We start from the raw sequence: 14,016 nt of genomic DNA on the forward strand, positions 1-14,016 counted from the left end.
TGAGCACAGCAGCTGCAACTGGGGTTACTATCCCTTGAATGAGTAAACATTCATGTCTCTGCAGTACTGTACCACTACCATTCTCTCAGATCCTTTTAGTTTTCGTAAGCACCAAACTGAAAATACACTGGAAAGCACCACCCTGACATCGCTCAGGTTTTTAAGTAGTGGTTTGTTTGGTTTATTCTCGAATGCTTTTCATTTACTCTTTTGCTAGAGATGTGGAGGTTGGAGAAAGAAAGGTTTCAGAAGCTTGCACATGGTCTACTTGACCATGCATAGCAGATTTTAGTCCACCATCCAGGAATCTCTTATGATGTGCATCTGTGAAGTCTATGGATTCACTGTGAACAAATGCACAGGATGGGCATAGTAAGACCCTTCCCCTAAGAACAACACTGTGATAACTAACTCTCTGGGCCCCAGATGTCAGGGTCAACATTAGGCTTGTGCTTAACATTCTGTCTTCTTTCTCCAAGTAGATGGCCATCTGAGTAGATGCTGAAGAACTTTTGAACAATCATGGGACATGGTTTATAATCTATAAGATTTAAAGGACTTTTCCATTGGATACCTAATGATTAGAATCTAGGAGCTGAGGAATATGTCTTGATTTATCATTGCAGTGATGCTCTCAGCCTTTTGATCATCTATCTTTGATTGTGTACATTGAGCAAAGTTTTATTGGCTACCCATCTGTCTTTGTTTCCTAGGGATGCTCCATTTTATTAGCCATCTCCATAGATCTCAGAGAGTACTTCCCTTTGGCTGAACTCCAACCTTGTTGCCCACTATAATAATATTCTAGGTCTGTGAGATACAGTTTCCAGGCTTCTAGGAGACCTCCAGACATAAGCAGCTTCCTCTCTCTTGAAATAACTCACTCCCTCAGTAAACATCCAATTCTGTGAAAATTCTTTCTTGTCACCAGAAATATGATTCCTGGAATTTCTACTCATGAGGCATGTTTTCATGTATGGGAAGGGAAAGTAACTGCCTTGCAAGTCTTTCTCCTTATTTTTGTCACAAAGACTATATATCCTCTTTCATTTGAATAATCTCAGAAATGGACTTTAAACTTCACTAAGGAAGTCAGTTATCTGGAAGGGAAAGAAAACACCTGGTGTTGAGATTAGGTAGAATAATAAAACAACAACTGCCAGCCAGATAGATAACATCCATGTATTTACCACGTGACAGGTCCCATGCAAAGCCCTTGACTCAAATTATTCTCACAACAAGCATTCATTTATGCAAGAAATATTTATTAAGCACCTAATTCATTCTAGAAACTGGGGATACAGCAGTAAAGAATACAAAAAGTCCTGCCCATATAGAGCTTACATTCTAGAGGTAAGAAGGTGGAAACAGGCAATAAATAAGATAATCGAGTGCTCTGTATAGAATGTTAGGTGTTGAGTGTTAAGGAAAATAAGAGCATGAAGAAAGAAACTAGGAAATGGCAAATGTCATTTGCAAGGGTAGAGACTGTTTGAGGGAGACCTAGCTAGTGGGTAACTTGAGTAAGACTGGAAGGAGATATAAGGGTGGATAACTTGTGGATAACTGGGAACTGTTCCAAGGAGAATGAACAATAAGGGCAGAGACCCTGAGGTAGTATTATTATCTCTGTAGTATACATGACTTGCCCAACAGCCCACTGCTTGAGGGTGGAGCCAGGATTCAAACTCGGGTCTGCTGGATTGTCGACCCTGTTATTACCATAGAGCTGCCTAGTGACAGAGTGTGACATTAGACAATGCGGAAATGCTCTATGTTACCAATGATGCCACAAGATCCTAGAAGAGGGAAGCAACTTGCTCAGATGAACTCATGTAGATGGTGGCGGGGCTGAGACTACCATGTGGTCACTTCTAGTCCCTCATTTCTGTCTGCAGAAGCTAGACATTTATCCTCTGGCTGGAACTAGTTACCAAACCAATCAATGGGCTAGGTAAAACGAATTTTGCTGATAAACATTTTAGAGTTCTGTCTTGGCTTGGCTGCACTAAATGACGTCTTTGAGCTCTGACTTCTCTCACTGGCAGGTGTGGGTTAGTAAGGAAGCATAGACTATGGAGTTAGTTAGGTACATCTAAGCCTGAAAATAGGCTCTATGCTTTTCTATCTATGTGACCATGGGCAAGTTACTAAATATTTCAGACTCTCAACTTCACCATTTATTAGAGGATAGGAATGCCTCTTGGAGATGTAGTAGGGATTAGACAAAATAATACATGTGCAACACCACCCACAGTGATTGGCATGTGGGATATGCTGTACCTGCCACCATGTTCTCTCCTCTATGTGATTAGTTGTCTTGTCACATGCATAACTCTTACTTTTTAAATGTATTACTTTTTTTGAAAGTTGAGAGGTTACCTTATATATCTAGCTACTCACCACATTTTATATTATATGGTGGTACACAGTAAATGCTTAAGAGTGATTATTTGATTGCTGGATTAGTGAAGAAGAGAAAGAATAGTGGTTATTGCTTTGGGACTCTGTCGACGTACCCACCATCTAGTTACAACATCTGCTAGCTCCCTGCTCACCAGACTTGTTTTGTCTGATATGAGTGGCCAGCAGATAACCTCTTACTTCTTTGAAAGTCCATACGCATTCTTCCAGAAGTCAGGCCACTGTTCAGGTAGAAGACGACTTTTGTTTTCAGTCAAGAGAAGAGAGACAGCTGTCACTGTGAGGATCAGTAGGTTCTTGACATATCCTGGGAAGAAGACAAAACTCCAGTTTAATTCACAGCTTTAGCATCTTCCACCCAGATCGTTCATCGGGACTGCTATCAAAGAGTCAAATTGACCAATTTCCATTTTTATTTCTTTTCCCCACCCTCTGGCAAGATCTCAGTGAGCAGTTAACCAGCTGAAAATAGAAAGAGAAGAGAAAGGCCTGGACTTCAATGACTCCAGAGATGGCTCATCAGTCGCCAAAAATTGAAGTTAGTTTTTCATTCATGTAATGTAGGAAAAAACCCTCTACTGTAAATATTAGCAAGAGTTTAATGGAGTAACTTGTTTAGAATACCATTGTTTAAGGAAAAAGGTAGCTAATTTTATAGCATCCTCTTATATTAGCTTATTTAATCCTTATGACCACTCTATGAAATAATTATTATGGTCCATGCCTTAGAGATGAAGCCACAAATGGAACCTAAAGACATTAACTTATTCCAGCTTACATAGCTTGTGAGTCTCAAGCCCAGGACACTATCTACACATTCTTGAGCCCAAATTCGTTCCTCTGCACCTTGTATTTTTGCCTCATTGCTTTTATAGATGGATGACAACTGTTGTCTCCTGATCCTCTCAGAGGTCAGTAAAGGCTGCCAAGGGGGACCAAAGAAGCATCTCTCTCCACTTCTCTGGTAAAGCATGGACAGAGTTCCGTAGTGATGCACAAACATCAAAGAAAATATCCTAGCATTCCCCCAAGAGTTAATAATGTATCTAACAATTAATACTTCTCTTCTACATAGGTGAGAAGACCATAAAGCTTCACCTCTTGACAATATGAAGAAAGGGGGTGTTGTTTTGTGGCTAAGGATCAAGGGAAAACAAAGAGAATGTTCAGCACAGTTTAGAAGAAAGTCATCAACTGTAGCTTCTGAACTGTAACACTAGTTAGGTTGAGCTTAATGAGCTTTGAAGAACTTTTTAAAATAAGTCAAACTATTAAACTATTAATTGTGTATGTGGGTACATCAGGAAGTTTCATAGACAGTGAGTACCACTGTATTGGAATGGTAGGATCATAATGATATTTCCTCTCTTTTATGCTATAATTGTATAGTATTTATATTAGATATAACATGATAATCCTGTGACTCTATTGCTGGGTATCCATTTGCCCAGAGCTAGGAGTTCTCCTTCCATCAAATTCCCAATTGGACAGTTGATTAAATTGACACCGTGGGAAGACAGATTTCTTCTGAGATGGAGGCAGTGATGATGCTCCTTCAGTGATAACTAACAGGAAGCACTGGGTCTCATGGGCTTAGCATCCTTGCACTTGAAGATGGGCTGCTCAACTTTGCCTGCTAGACATAATGAACATGGAAACAGAACCAGAGTGTTGGGTTATCTTCCTTAGTATAGCTTCTCCAGTAAAATTTTTTGTCTTTTTGCTTTTATTTTATAGGTGTGGGAGATTTTTAACTATCAAATATCCTTGTAAATATCCTAATTCATTCACCTTTGGAATTTCTTAGTCAGCCAAGCAGTTCACGTCTTTGTACATGAAGAGACTGGGGCTTGGAGAATGAGCTTTCAAGGTTCAAATTCACAGGCAAGCACAGATCATAGGTTACCTAGTTAGAATCACACACTGCCCCACAACGTAAGCAAGTAAGTATGTTCTCCATATTACCATTGCCCTTCATTGTACTGCACAGCAATTTGTTCATTAGAAAGTACTCTGGCAGGGGCTGGAGAGATGGCTCAGTGGTTAAGAGCACTGACTGTTCCTGTGACAGTCCTGAGTTCAAATCCCAGCAACCACATGGTGGCTCACAACCATCCATAATGATATCCAATGTCCTCTTCTGGTGTTTCTGAAGAAAGCTATAGTGTACTTACATATAATAAATAAATAAATCTTTAAAAAAAAAAAGAAAGAAAGAAAGTACTCTGGCCTATGTCATTGAGGACTCTGAACACACTAGGAATACAGAGTTTTCATTTTTAATAGTGAAAGACACTAAGCATGTATGAAGATACACATGGATACTATTTTTAAAGAAGCTTGTAATTTGCTTGTTTTCTCATGGTTGAATAAGACTTGAAGCCTGCAATGGGGTCTCTAGAGTCAGTAGAGAAAGCAGTCATGAGAATGAAGGACATGGCTATAGACTTTGCTGACTGTCCTTTTTGGACTTCCAAGATCATCCCCTATTGTTGTCTTTATTTTCACAGAGGTATGGCGAGTGGCTGTCGTGCCCAGGCAGCAAGCACCATTACATAGGCTCGGAGGTTCTACAAGAACTTCAAATCTGCTAATTCTTGTCTGTATGGTTTTTAGAAAACAGTTAATATTTCCAGGTCTGTCGTCATGTCTTGTCAGAGAAGTGAGTTTGAACTACAAACTCTGAGTCCCTGGGGTTTCACAAGGTGGATTAATTTAAGCTAAAGAGAGTGTATCGTGGGTAGTTAGCTCCCAGACTTTAGGAAGCCTAGATCACCTGTGATGGAAAATGAGCTGGAAACAGGACAGGTCAGTGTGAAGATCTGAGAGTGTTGGAGCTGACGGGAGAAGGGTCATAGTACAGGTAACAGTGCCACTGGTGTGCAAGCTATATTAGAGAGAATGATTTCCTTAACATTCCCTACCTTTGTATCTCTCAAGTCCAGAGACCCAGGACACTGACTCTTTGATCTAGAGCGAGGCTGTCTGTGCAGCTTACCTAGACAACAGACAGCTTCTTCTGCATCCTCAAAAACACAGCATTCAGTAGTGGAAAGACTATTGCTGCATAATGGGGTAGATGCTCAGTGGGTATCTACCTGCTTCCTCCTGGACCCTCTTTTTTCCTTTGTGTCTTTTCTCTTCTGTCTGTCTGTCTGTCTGTCTGTCCGGCTGTGTCTTCTCTGTTCTCTCTCTCTCTCTCTCTCTCTCTCTCTCTCTCTCTCTCTCTCTCTCTCTCTCTCTGTCTCTGTCTCTCTGTCTCTCTCTGTCTCTTTGTGTCTCTCTGTGTCTCTGTCTCTGTCTGTCTCTCTCTCTCTGTCTCTCTCTCTGTCTCTCTCTCTCTCTCTCTCCTCCCTCCTCTCCTTAAGGCTCTTTCAATCACCAGCTAGCTGCCTTTTATATTTGGGGGAGGCTATATTTTAGTACATTAAAGAAGGTTCCAGTCCCCACTTCTCCTTATACCATTAGAAGGATTAGGATAGTGGTGAGGAGAGGAGATAGTTGTCCTGGCTACAGCTGGGGACTAGAAAGCCAGAAAGCAGCAGTACTCCTAAGGACTAGAGCCAGGGAGGGCTGTGAGCAGTGAGTGATCTTGGGGCAGATGGCTCATAGAACAGTCCACCAAAGCCCCCCGGGTACTCCGGCTAGTCTGAGGGGTTTCCTTTCACAGTGTTCCCCATTAACACATTTTCTTGGCTTTCTCTTTATGGCTGCTGGGATGAGCAGCTTTTTTCCCATTTCCAAACTGTCCTTATCAGTAATGCAACAATAGCTAATTTAATTAGCTGACCTGAATGGTGGCCAGTTTGGGTTAATTTGGTTTTGATAGTGTTCCTTGGCACATGCAAAGCTGATAAGCATATTTCTCTCCAGATGAGCAGTGGGGTTTAGGGGCGGGTATGTGAATGCGGATAGCTCTCCCAAAGCTCTTCTTTTACCTGGGGGACACGGCGCTTGACCAAAGGCAAGCTATTCTAAAGTCAGTATTCACCCCCTACCCCCGCTCCCCCCCCACCCCACAAGGACCTGTCAAATGTGTCAGCTGAAAGAGATAAAATAGACAACCAGAAAATTGCAAAGGCAAATTGCCCAGGATGAGGGTGCTGGGAGCTGGGACAAAAACATTCCCCTTAGTAGAAAGAATGCTTGGCTGGGAAGTCTGAATTTCATCCATGGACTGACTGACCATCCCTCAGTCATCCCAGTTCTGTAGGTCAGCCACCTGACGCATCAGGTGATCACAGCTGTGTCTCAGCACATCAGTGTAGTGTAGATAAGGGCACACACACACACACACACACACCAAGTCAATGGAGGATGCTGTGACAATGAGCCGATTACCCAGAGAGTATTCATTCTCCTGATTCTTCTTGATAGAAACTAAATACTATTACTCCTTGTGTCTCTAGGTCCTAATATGATATGTATATACAGAAGGTACTTAACATATGTTAGGTGACTGAATGATATAGGAAAGGAGGTATGGGGGCACACAGAAGGACCGTTTCAGACAACATACAACTGAATATCATAAAACAAACAACCCTCTCTATCCTTGGGAGGGAAAAGTTACCAGAAAACCACAATTGTTTTGTATCCCCAGTGAGACTCCATTGGAGAGACTTAAGTTTTCATTGATAAATGATTATCAATTGGAGATAGCTTCTGGGCTAGGGATGGGGTATGTGACCTCTTCTCCTTTCAGCTCCAAGACCCCATCTGGCACAATCCACACAGGTCCCATGCACGCCACTATAGTCTCTGTGGGTTCATCCGTGCATTTGCCCTGCTGTGTTTACAGGGCCTTGTTTCCTTGGGGTCCCGCATCCCCTCTGGCTCTTACAATCTTAGCAGTAGACACCCAACACAAAATGAACCCAATGACATCTTTGGAAGCTCCTTGTCTTATATTGCTTTGTTGGGATTTTTTTTAAACCTTACATGTCCTTTATAAATCATGGCTTTTGGGTTTGTGTTTTTCTGTGTGTATGGATGCTAGCGTCTCTGCATTTAGACGTGTTGCTGGTGCTTTTCTTCTGTTGGATCTTTTTCTTCTGTTGGCTTGTTTTGTGCTATTTTGGTTTTTTTTCAATCTTATTTTTATTATTATTCTTTAGATGCCTGTTCTCTAAGAGCGATAGATGGGGTATTGATTTGGATAGGAGGGAAGGAGGGGAGGGCTTGGAGGAGTTAGGGGAGGAAAAAACGTAATTGGAATATATTTTATAAAGGAATCTATTTTCAATAAAAGGAAAATAGGGGAAAAAAGACTCCGTTGTTACATGTTATGTATTTTTTAGCATCGCAAAATCTCTTTTGTCCCACTGGGACTTCTGTCTATCATTCCCCAGCCATGTTCCTTCTAGATAAAGGGCCACATCCAGGTAGTCTTTTGATTTGCTTTGAAGGGCTTTCCCCATTTTGGATCTGCCCTTCAACAGCACACAAAGGAGCATGCACATAATCACACGGGTTAAAGGGTGATTGATTGGAATTAGTGGGTCTGAAACCTTTCCAGTAGGACTGGTCCATGGAAGAGTATTTCAATGTGCCTCCTGATTGTGCTGCATGAGGTCATATCTAACAATGTTTGGTCATCTATTCTCGTTCCGTATATTTTTCCTGGGTGAACCCACCCCACTTTGTGACATCAGTATCCTATGTGCTAAAAATATACAAGCCTTAGAAATGCAACTGATTGATGGAGTTTTCTAACTGGATCTTCCATTACAGCCAAAGCCAAAACACCAAAACTGTCCTTATTACCTGTTTACAGACATCTATTTGTCTTAATTTCCTGCTTTTATGAACAACTTAACCCAACCTGGCTCCCTTCCTTCCTGCTTTAGACAATCACCTAGTCTATTGATCTTGTCTTCCAAATGTCTTTTGAATCCAGGTCATTCTTAACACTGAAATGACTTTATTTATATCTTTCATCCTTTATCCTTCCAATCTAAACAGGAATTTCTCAAAGTCTGAGATATCTCAATGTCAGACAAATAGGAAGCACTCTGTTTCCTGAACTGAATTAACATATCCCTCCTGCTGTTCCATCGAATTCTAAATCTTTAGTGAATACCAAGTACTTTGCTGAATACAAAAATGTAAATGGGTTTTCTTACTCTAGCATATATCAATTTATATTTTAGTAGTGAAATCAAATGCCTTTCGTGTATAGATCCTATGCTATGCAGTTTACCTAGCTCATAGATGACAGCCAAACAGAAAAACAAAACAATCAAGCCTCTGACAGGTTATGAAACTTTATAAATGATTATAAATTTATAAACTATCATAAATGATAGAAGTTGAATTTGGAGTCTGGATTGGGTCCAGTGTAAAGACTATGGAAGATACATACTAATTATTCAAAGTCCTTATCTCTGTAAATAAAACAAAGAGAAAGCAAAGCACCCAGATGAATCTCAAAATAATCACACTGAGCGAAAGAAGCCAGACAAGGAGGATTTGCATGCCTTGAGATTCCACATATGCAAAATTCTAGAAAATTCCGAGCTAGACATGGTGACAAGAACCAGGTCAATGGTTGCCTAGGGAAAAAGGACAAGGTTGAAAGACTGGATTGTAAGCAAGGAGAGTTTGATAAGTATGAACAAGTTCAAAACTTATCAAACTGTACCCTTCCAATAGGCTGTTCAGTGTGCACTTCTGCCAATAGACAGACATACAAACAGAATTGAGCTATGTTCATATTTTTAAAATCCAGTATATTAAACAAAGGGTAATTAATCAAGAACATAACCCAGGTGTCTTATTCTGGGTTTCTATTCCTGCACAAACATCATGACCAAGAAGCAAGTTGGACAGGAAAGGGTTTATTCAGCTTACACTTCAATGTTGCTATTCATCACCTAAGGAAGTCAGGACTGGAACTCAAGCAGGGTTGGAAGCAGTAGCTGATACAGAGGCCATGGAGGGATGTTCCTTACTGGCTTGCTTCCTCTGGCTTGCTCGGCCTGCCTTCTTATAGAACCCAGGACCACCAGCCCAGGAATGAGGCCCTCCCTGCTTGATCACTAATTGAGAAAATGCCCCACAGCTGGATCTCATGGAAGCACTTCCCCAACCTGAAGCTCCTTTCTCTGTGGTAACTCCAGCCTGTGTCAAGTTGACACACAACCAGCCAGTACACCAGGGCTGTGTGAAGGGAGAACAAGTCCCCAACACCTAGATCTCAGAGTCAACAGGTAGCGGAACAAGGTCATCTAACAGCTAAAAGTGCCAGGATTTGCGGGTTTACCTGGTTCTCACCTCCTCTTTCTTGGACTTGAGAGAAATCTGGTGAAGTACATAACAAAACTTTAAGTGTTTTCATCTAAGAAGCAATACAATGTGAATCAAGGGCTGTTCTAAGAACAGAATAAGGTACATAGTCCACTGATGAAATGTTGCATTCATGCCTATGCATATATGAACACCTGGTAAATATTGTTAAGGGTTATAGAAGGCCTGAATCAGGGAGCATTGGGCTGTGGTGCTCATTAAGTCCTGCAGGGCCAAGAAGTCCTTAGGTATGTTTCCAGAGAAAGACTTAGGTCATCGTACAAATGTTTTTATTTTTTCCTGAAAGGTGCCAGCATTTGGGGGCAGTGACAGATCATTGGATCTGGCTTCTACTGGTTCCCGGGGGCTTTTTCCCTTCTCATGCCCTACCAGGAAAGCAGAATGCGAACAGCAGCTCCTGCACTGGGTCAGTCTCTGCCTTCCTACAGCAAATAGCCTTGCTTTCCGCTTTTTTCCATTCCTCTATTACCTTAATGTGCTGGCCTGGAGGATGAATGAGATCATAAACACGGAGCACCGAGTGAGCACAGTGTCTGGGTCACAGGAGGCGCTCAATAAATGTTAATTCCCTGCCCCCAGCCTTGTATAGATTAGCCCTGACTTCTCAGAAATGCAAATCCCTGCACGCTCAGCTCACCTAGGTCTCCTTTCAATATCCCTGCATAGGAGCCTTTTACTACCCCTTAAAGCTGGGCCAGAATCCCTCTCCTCTGCTAATTGTCCCACAGAGACCAGGGGAAAAGAAGGCAGCCACTCCGGAAGAGGCCAAAGCCTCCTAGCAGAAGAGTCTGTGTGTGTTATTGAGCTCCGGTGAAGAGCGTGGACCTCATTCATCTGCACAGACATTGCTGCGCCATCCATTTTAAATGACAAAGAAGTCGACCCGTTTATCAAGATCAGCATACTACTGTATTATTATGATTATTTAGCATTTACATAACACTCTATTTGCAAAGTGCTTAATAATAATTTATTTATTACTTCATCTAACTATGCACTAATGGAAAATTCAAGAGGTTGTTTTGAGTTCACTGACCTCGGCTCTGGAGACACCTCAGGCCATTTTCAATTGCTGCCCAGATGCCAGCCATAAAATGTTTTAATGAAAAACCATTTGATATATATGTATAATATATATATATATATATATATACACACACACACACACACACACACACAGGCACACACAGGCACACACACATACAGGTACACACACCTATATATCTATAAATATATTTATATTTATATAAATGTGGGTTTATTCTTTCCTTTTTGGCAATCATAATGGGTCAAAAATATTTTTACTTTACAATGGGGAAAAATAGCCATTACTATTATTAAGAAGACACTAGAAATACATATATTAGAACTTACATAAAATTGACCCAAGATTCAGTTCTTAGTGTGTAGAAGACATGGAAACCATACAAGCATCTTTTGTTTCCCTTTCCTGGAAGGGTGTAGAGCTGGGCAAAAGTGATTCTCCCACCCATCCCAGGATGCAGGAGGCTGAAGCAGGAAGGTCAAGAGTTTAAAGCCAAGAATATAGAAAATTATATATATATGTATATATATATATATATATATATATATATATATATATATATATATATAAACAATTTTAAAAAAGAGTTTAAAACCAGCCTGTATACATACTGAGACTCTGTCTCCAAAAGCAAATAAATAAGCAAACAGAAAAACCACACAAGGGTTCACAGCGGGGTTTAGAGTGTTGTGGGTGGCTGACAGCCTTGTCAGTTAGCTCTTCTGAGGTCCACCTCAGGCAGCGACTGAGTGGGGTGCAGTGGCTCTCTGCCCACGGTGGCATTCAGTTAAACAGGGATTTTGTTGCAGAGTTCTGTCTTGGATTAACAGGGACTTTCTCAGGCCCCGTTCCTATCCAACTGCTTCTCTGCCCACTCATGTCCTTTTCCTTCACAGCTATAAAAACCTCTGCACATTGTGCAGTCCTGACTTAACCTCGGATCCAGCCAGCTTCCCCAGCTGCAGGGCTTCCCCAACCCCAAGCTGAAGCTAAGCCTTGCTCTGTTAGGCACATCTGTAGATTGGATGGGAGGTGGCTTGGATGCTTCCAAAGATCTTTCCCCCCTTTATTCTATGGAAGGGGGTTCACTATTCTTGATCTTTAGCCTCCATACAAAAAGGTCTTATTAACACCCTGGGAAAAACTGCCCTTAAAAAAGGCAATTTGGGAGGAGAGAATTTATTTTAGTGTGTAGTTTAAGGGTACAGTCCATCATGAAAGGTCATGGAAGCACGATCTTGAGCATGTAGGTAGTCACACGGCACTCTCAGCCCAGAGGATACAGATGGCGACACTGCACCCTCAGCCAAGGAGCAGAGTGGTGATGTTGTTCAACATCCTCTTTATACCATCTAGGACAGAAGCTCATGGAGGAAGGCTCTGAAGGGAAAGCTCATTGTTTCTGATAGCCCTGACTCTGTATCTACATGGTCTGCATTGATCTTACCCAGGTTAAAAATTATAAGCACAGACTGATGTGTGACATTATGCAGTTATATATATATATATATGCATATGTATACACATACACATTATATAATATACAATATAATCAAGAAATAAATGATAGGGCATAAATGAACTAGCACATAGGCACACATAAAATTCCAGTCAAACAAGGGTGTCAGAAGAGAGAAATGGGAAAGAGAGGTCATGCTGACAGACAGTGGAAATACAATTACATTTGAAAAGAGGCTTATTCCTAAGCCATAAAGCCCCACTGTTTACCTATCCAGTTATACTCAAATGGGAAAGGAAAACTTAAATGAACTGCCCCAACAGGGAGCATCTCTTGAACTATGCTCAGAATGCCAAGGTCCTTGTTAGGGGGTCATGTTTGTCACCTATGGAGGTTTTTTTGTTTGTTTGTTTGTTTAATTGTTTTGGTTTTTTTTAAAGAATAAGGACAGAAGACAGGGGAACCCCACTACCGCCATGTCCCCACCCCCATTTTCTTTCTTTTCTTAATTTTCTAAACCATTTCTGGAAGAAATCAGATCTCTCCTTTTTCTACACCTTTTATCCTTTTTCTTTATCGCACAGTGGTCTCAGGTCAAAGACACCCATGAGAAAACTACTAAGAAATGTTACTAGTAGTTTTTTTTTAATTAATTAATTAATTAATTAATTCTGAAATTTTTTTATTTATTTGATAGATTTTTTATTTACATTTCAAATGATTTCCCCTTTTCTGGCCCCCCACTCCCTGAAAGTCCCATAAGCCCTCTTCCCTCCCCCTGTTTCCCCATCCACCCCTTCCCACTTCCCTGTTCTGCTATTCCCCTATACTGCTGTACTGAGTCTTTCCAGAATCAGGAGCCACTCCTCCGTTCTTCTTGGACATCATTTAATATGTGGATTATGTCTTGGGTATTCAAAGTTTCTAGGCTAATATCCACTTATCAGTGAGTGCATACCATGATTGATCTTTTGAGACTGGGTTACCTCACTTAGTATGATGTTCTCCAGCTCCATCCATTTGTCTAAGAATTTCATGAATTCATTGTTTCTAATGGCTGAATAGTACTCCATTGTGTAAATATACCACATTTTTGGTAACCATTCCTCCGTTGAGGGACACCTGGGTTCTTTCTAGCTTCTGGCTATTACAAATAGGGCTGCTATGAACATAGTGGAGCATGTGTCCTTATTGCATGCCGGGGAATCCTCTGGGTATATGCCCAGGAGTGGTATAGCAGGGTCCTCCGGAAGTGTCATGCCCAGATTTCTGAGGAACTGACAGACTGATTTACAAAGTGGTTGTACCATCTTGCAATCCCACCAGCAGTGGAGGAGTGTTCCTCTTTCTCCACATCCTCACTAACACCTGCTGTCTCCTGAATTTTTAACCTTAAAGCTAGCCATGGACAAGGGTGGTGCAGAAGGCTGTTGGTGGTTGACTCTGAGACTCACTCAGACTGGCTGAAATGTTAAAGCACATTTCATCGCCTTCTGTGTAAAATCTTAGAAGGCTTAACTGTCATTAATTTGGGGGATATGTGGCATGTTTAAGAGAACAATAATGCGATTATCTTGGACTTTTCGTCTGTTTTCATCAGCTTTTAGAGGCTAGATAACAAAAAGTGTACCACACCCCCTTCAAATGACAAATTGGCAGAGTTCAGAGTTCAGAAGTCATCTTAGTAAGAATCTAGGCTCAACTTCAATAATAACTTCAAAGCATGAAGTAGAATAATTTGTGATATACAGATGTCAGCAGGAATTGGCCCAAACAAGAC

At 41.2% G+C, this 14,016-nt stretch overlaps 1 protein-coding gene across 2 annotated transcripts in view; it reads right to left on the reverse strand.

Moving 5' to 3' along the window:
• Positions 1–1,276: 1,276 nt before the first annotated feature.
• The window catches only part of Pbx1 (PBX homeobox 1), a 321,114-nt gene continuing 308,374 nt past the window's right edge, over positions 1,277–14,016 (reverse strand). For both annotated transcript variants that reach the window (XM_052200252.1, XM_052200253.1), the window contains one exon: positions 1,277–2,731. In XM_052200252.1, coding sequence (XP_052056212.1) covers positions 2,711–2,731 — 21 coding nt within the window. In that variant the 3' untranslated portion in view covers positions 1,277–2,710. The remainder of the gene's footprint in view (positions 2,732–14,016) is intronic.

The sequence above is a fragment of the Apodemus sylvaticus genome, chromosome 12 (genome assembly GCF_947179515.1).
Source record: "Apodemus sylvaticus chromosome 12, mApoSyl1.1, whole genome shotgun sequence".
Lineage (NCBI taxonomy): Eukaryota > Metazoa > Chordata > Mammalia > Rodentia > Muridae > Apodemus > Apodemus sylvaticus.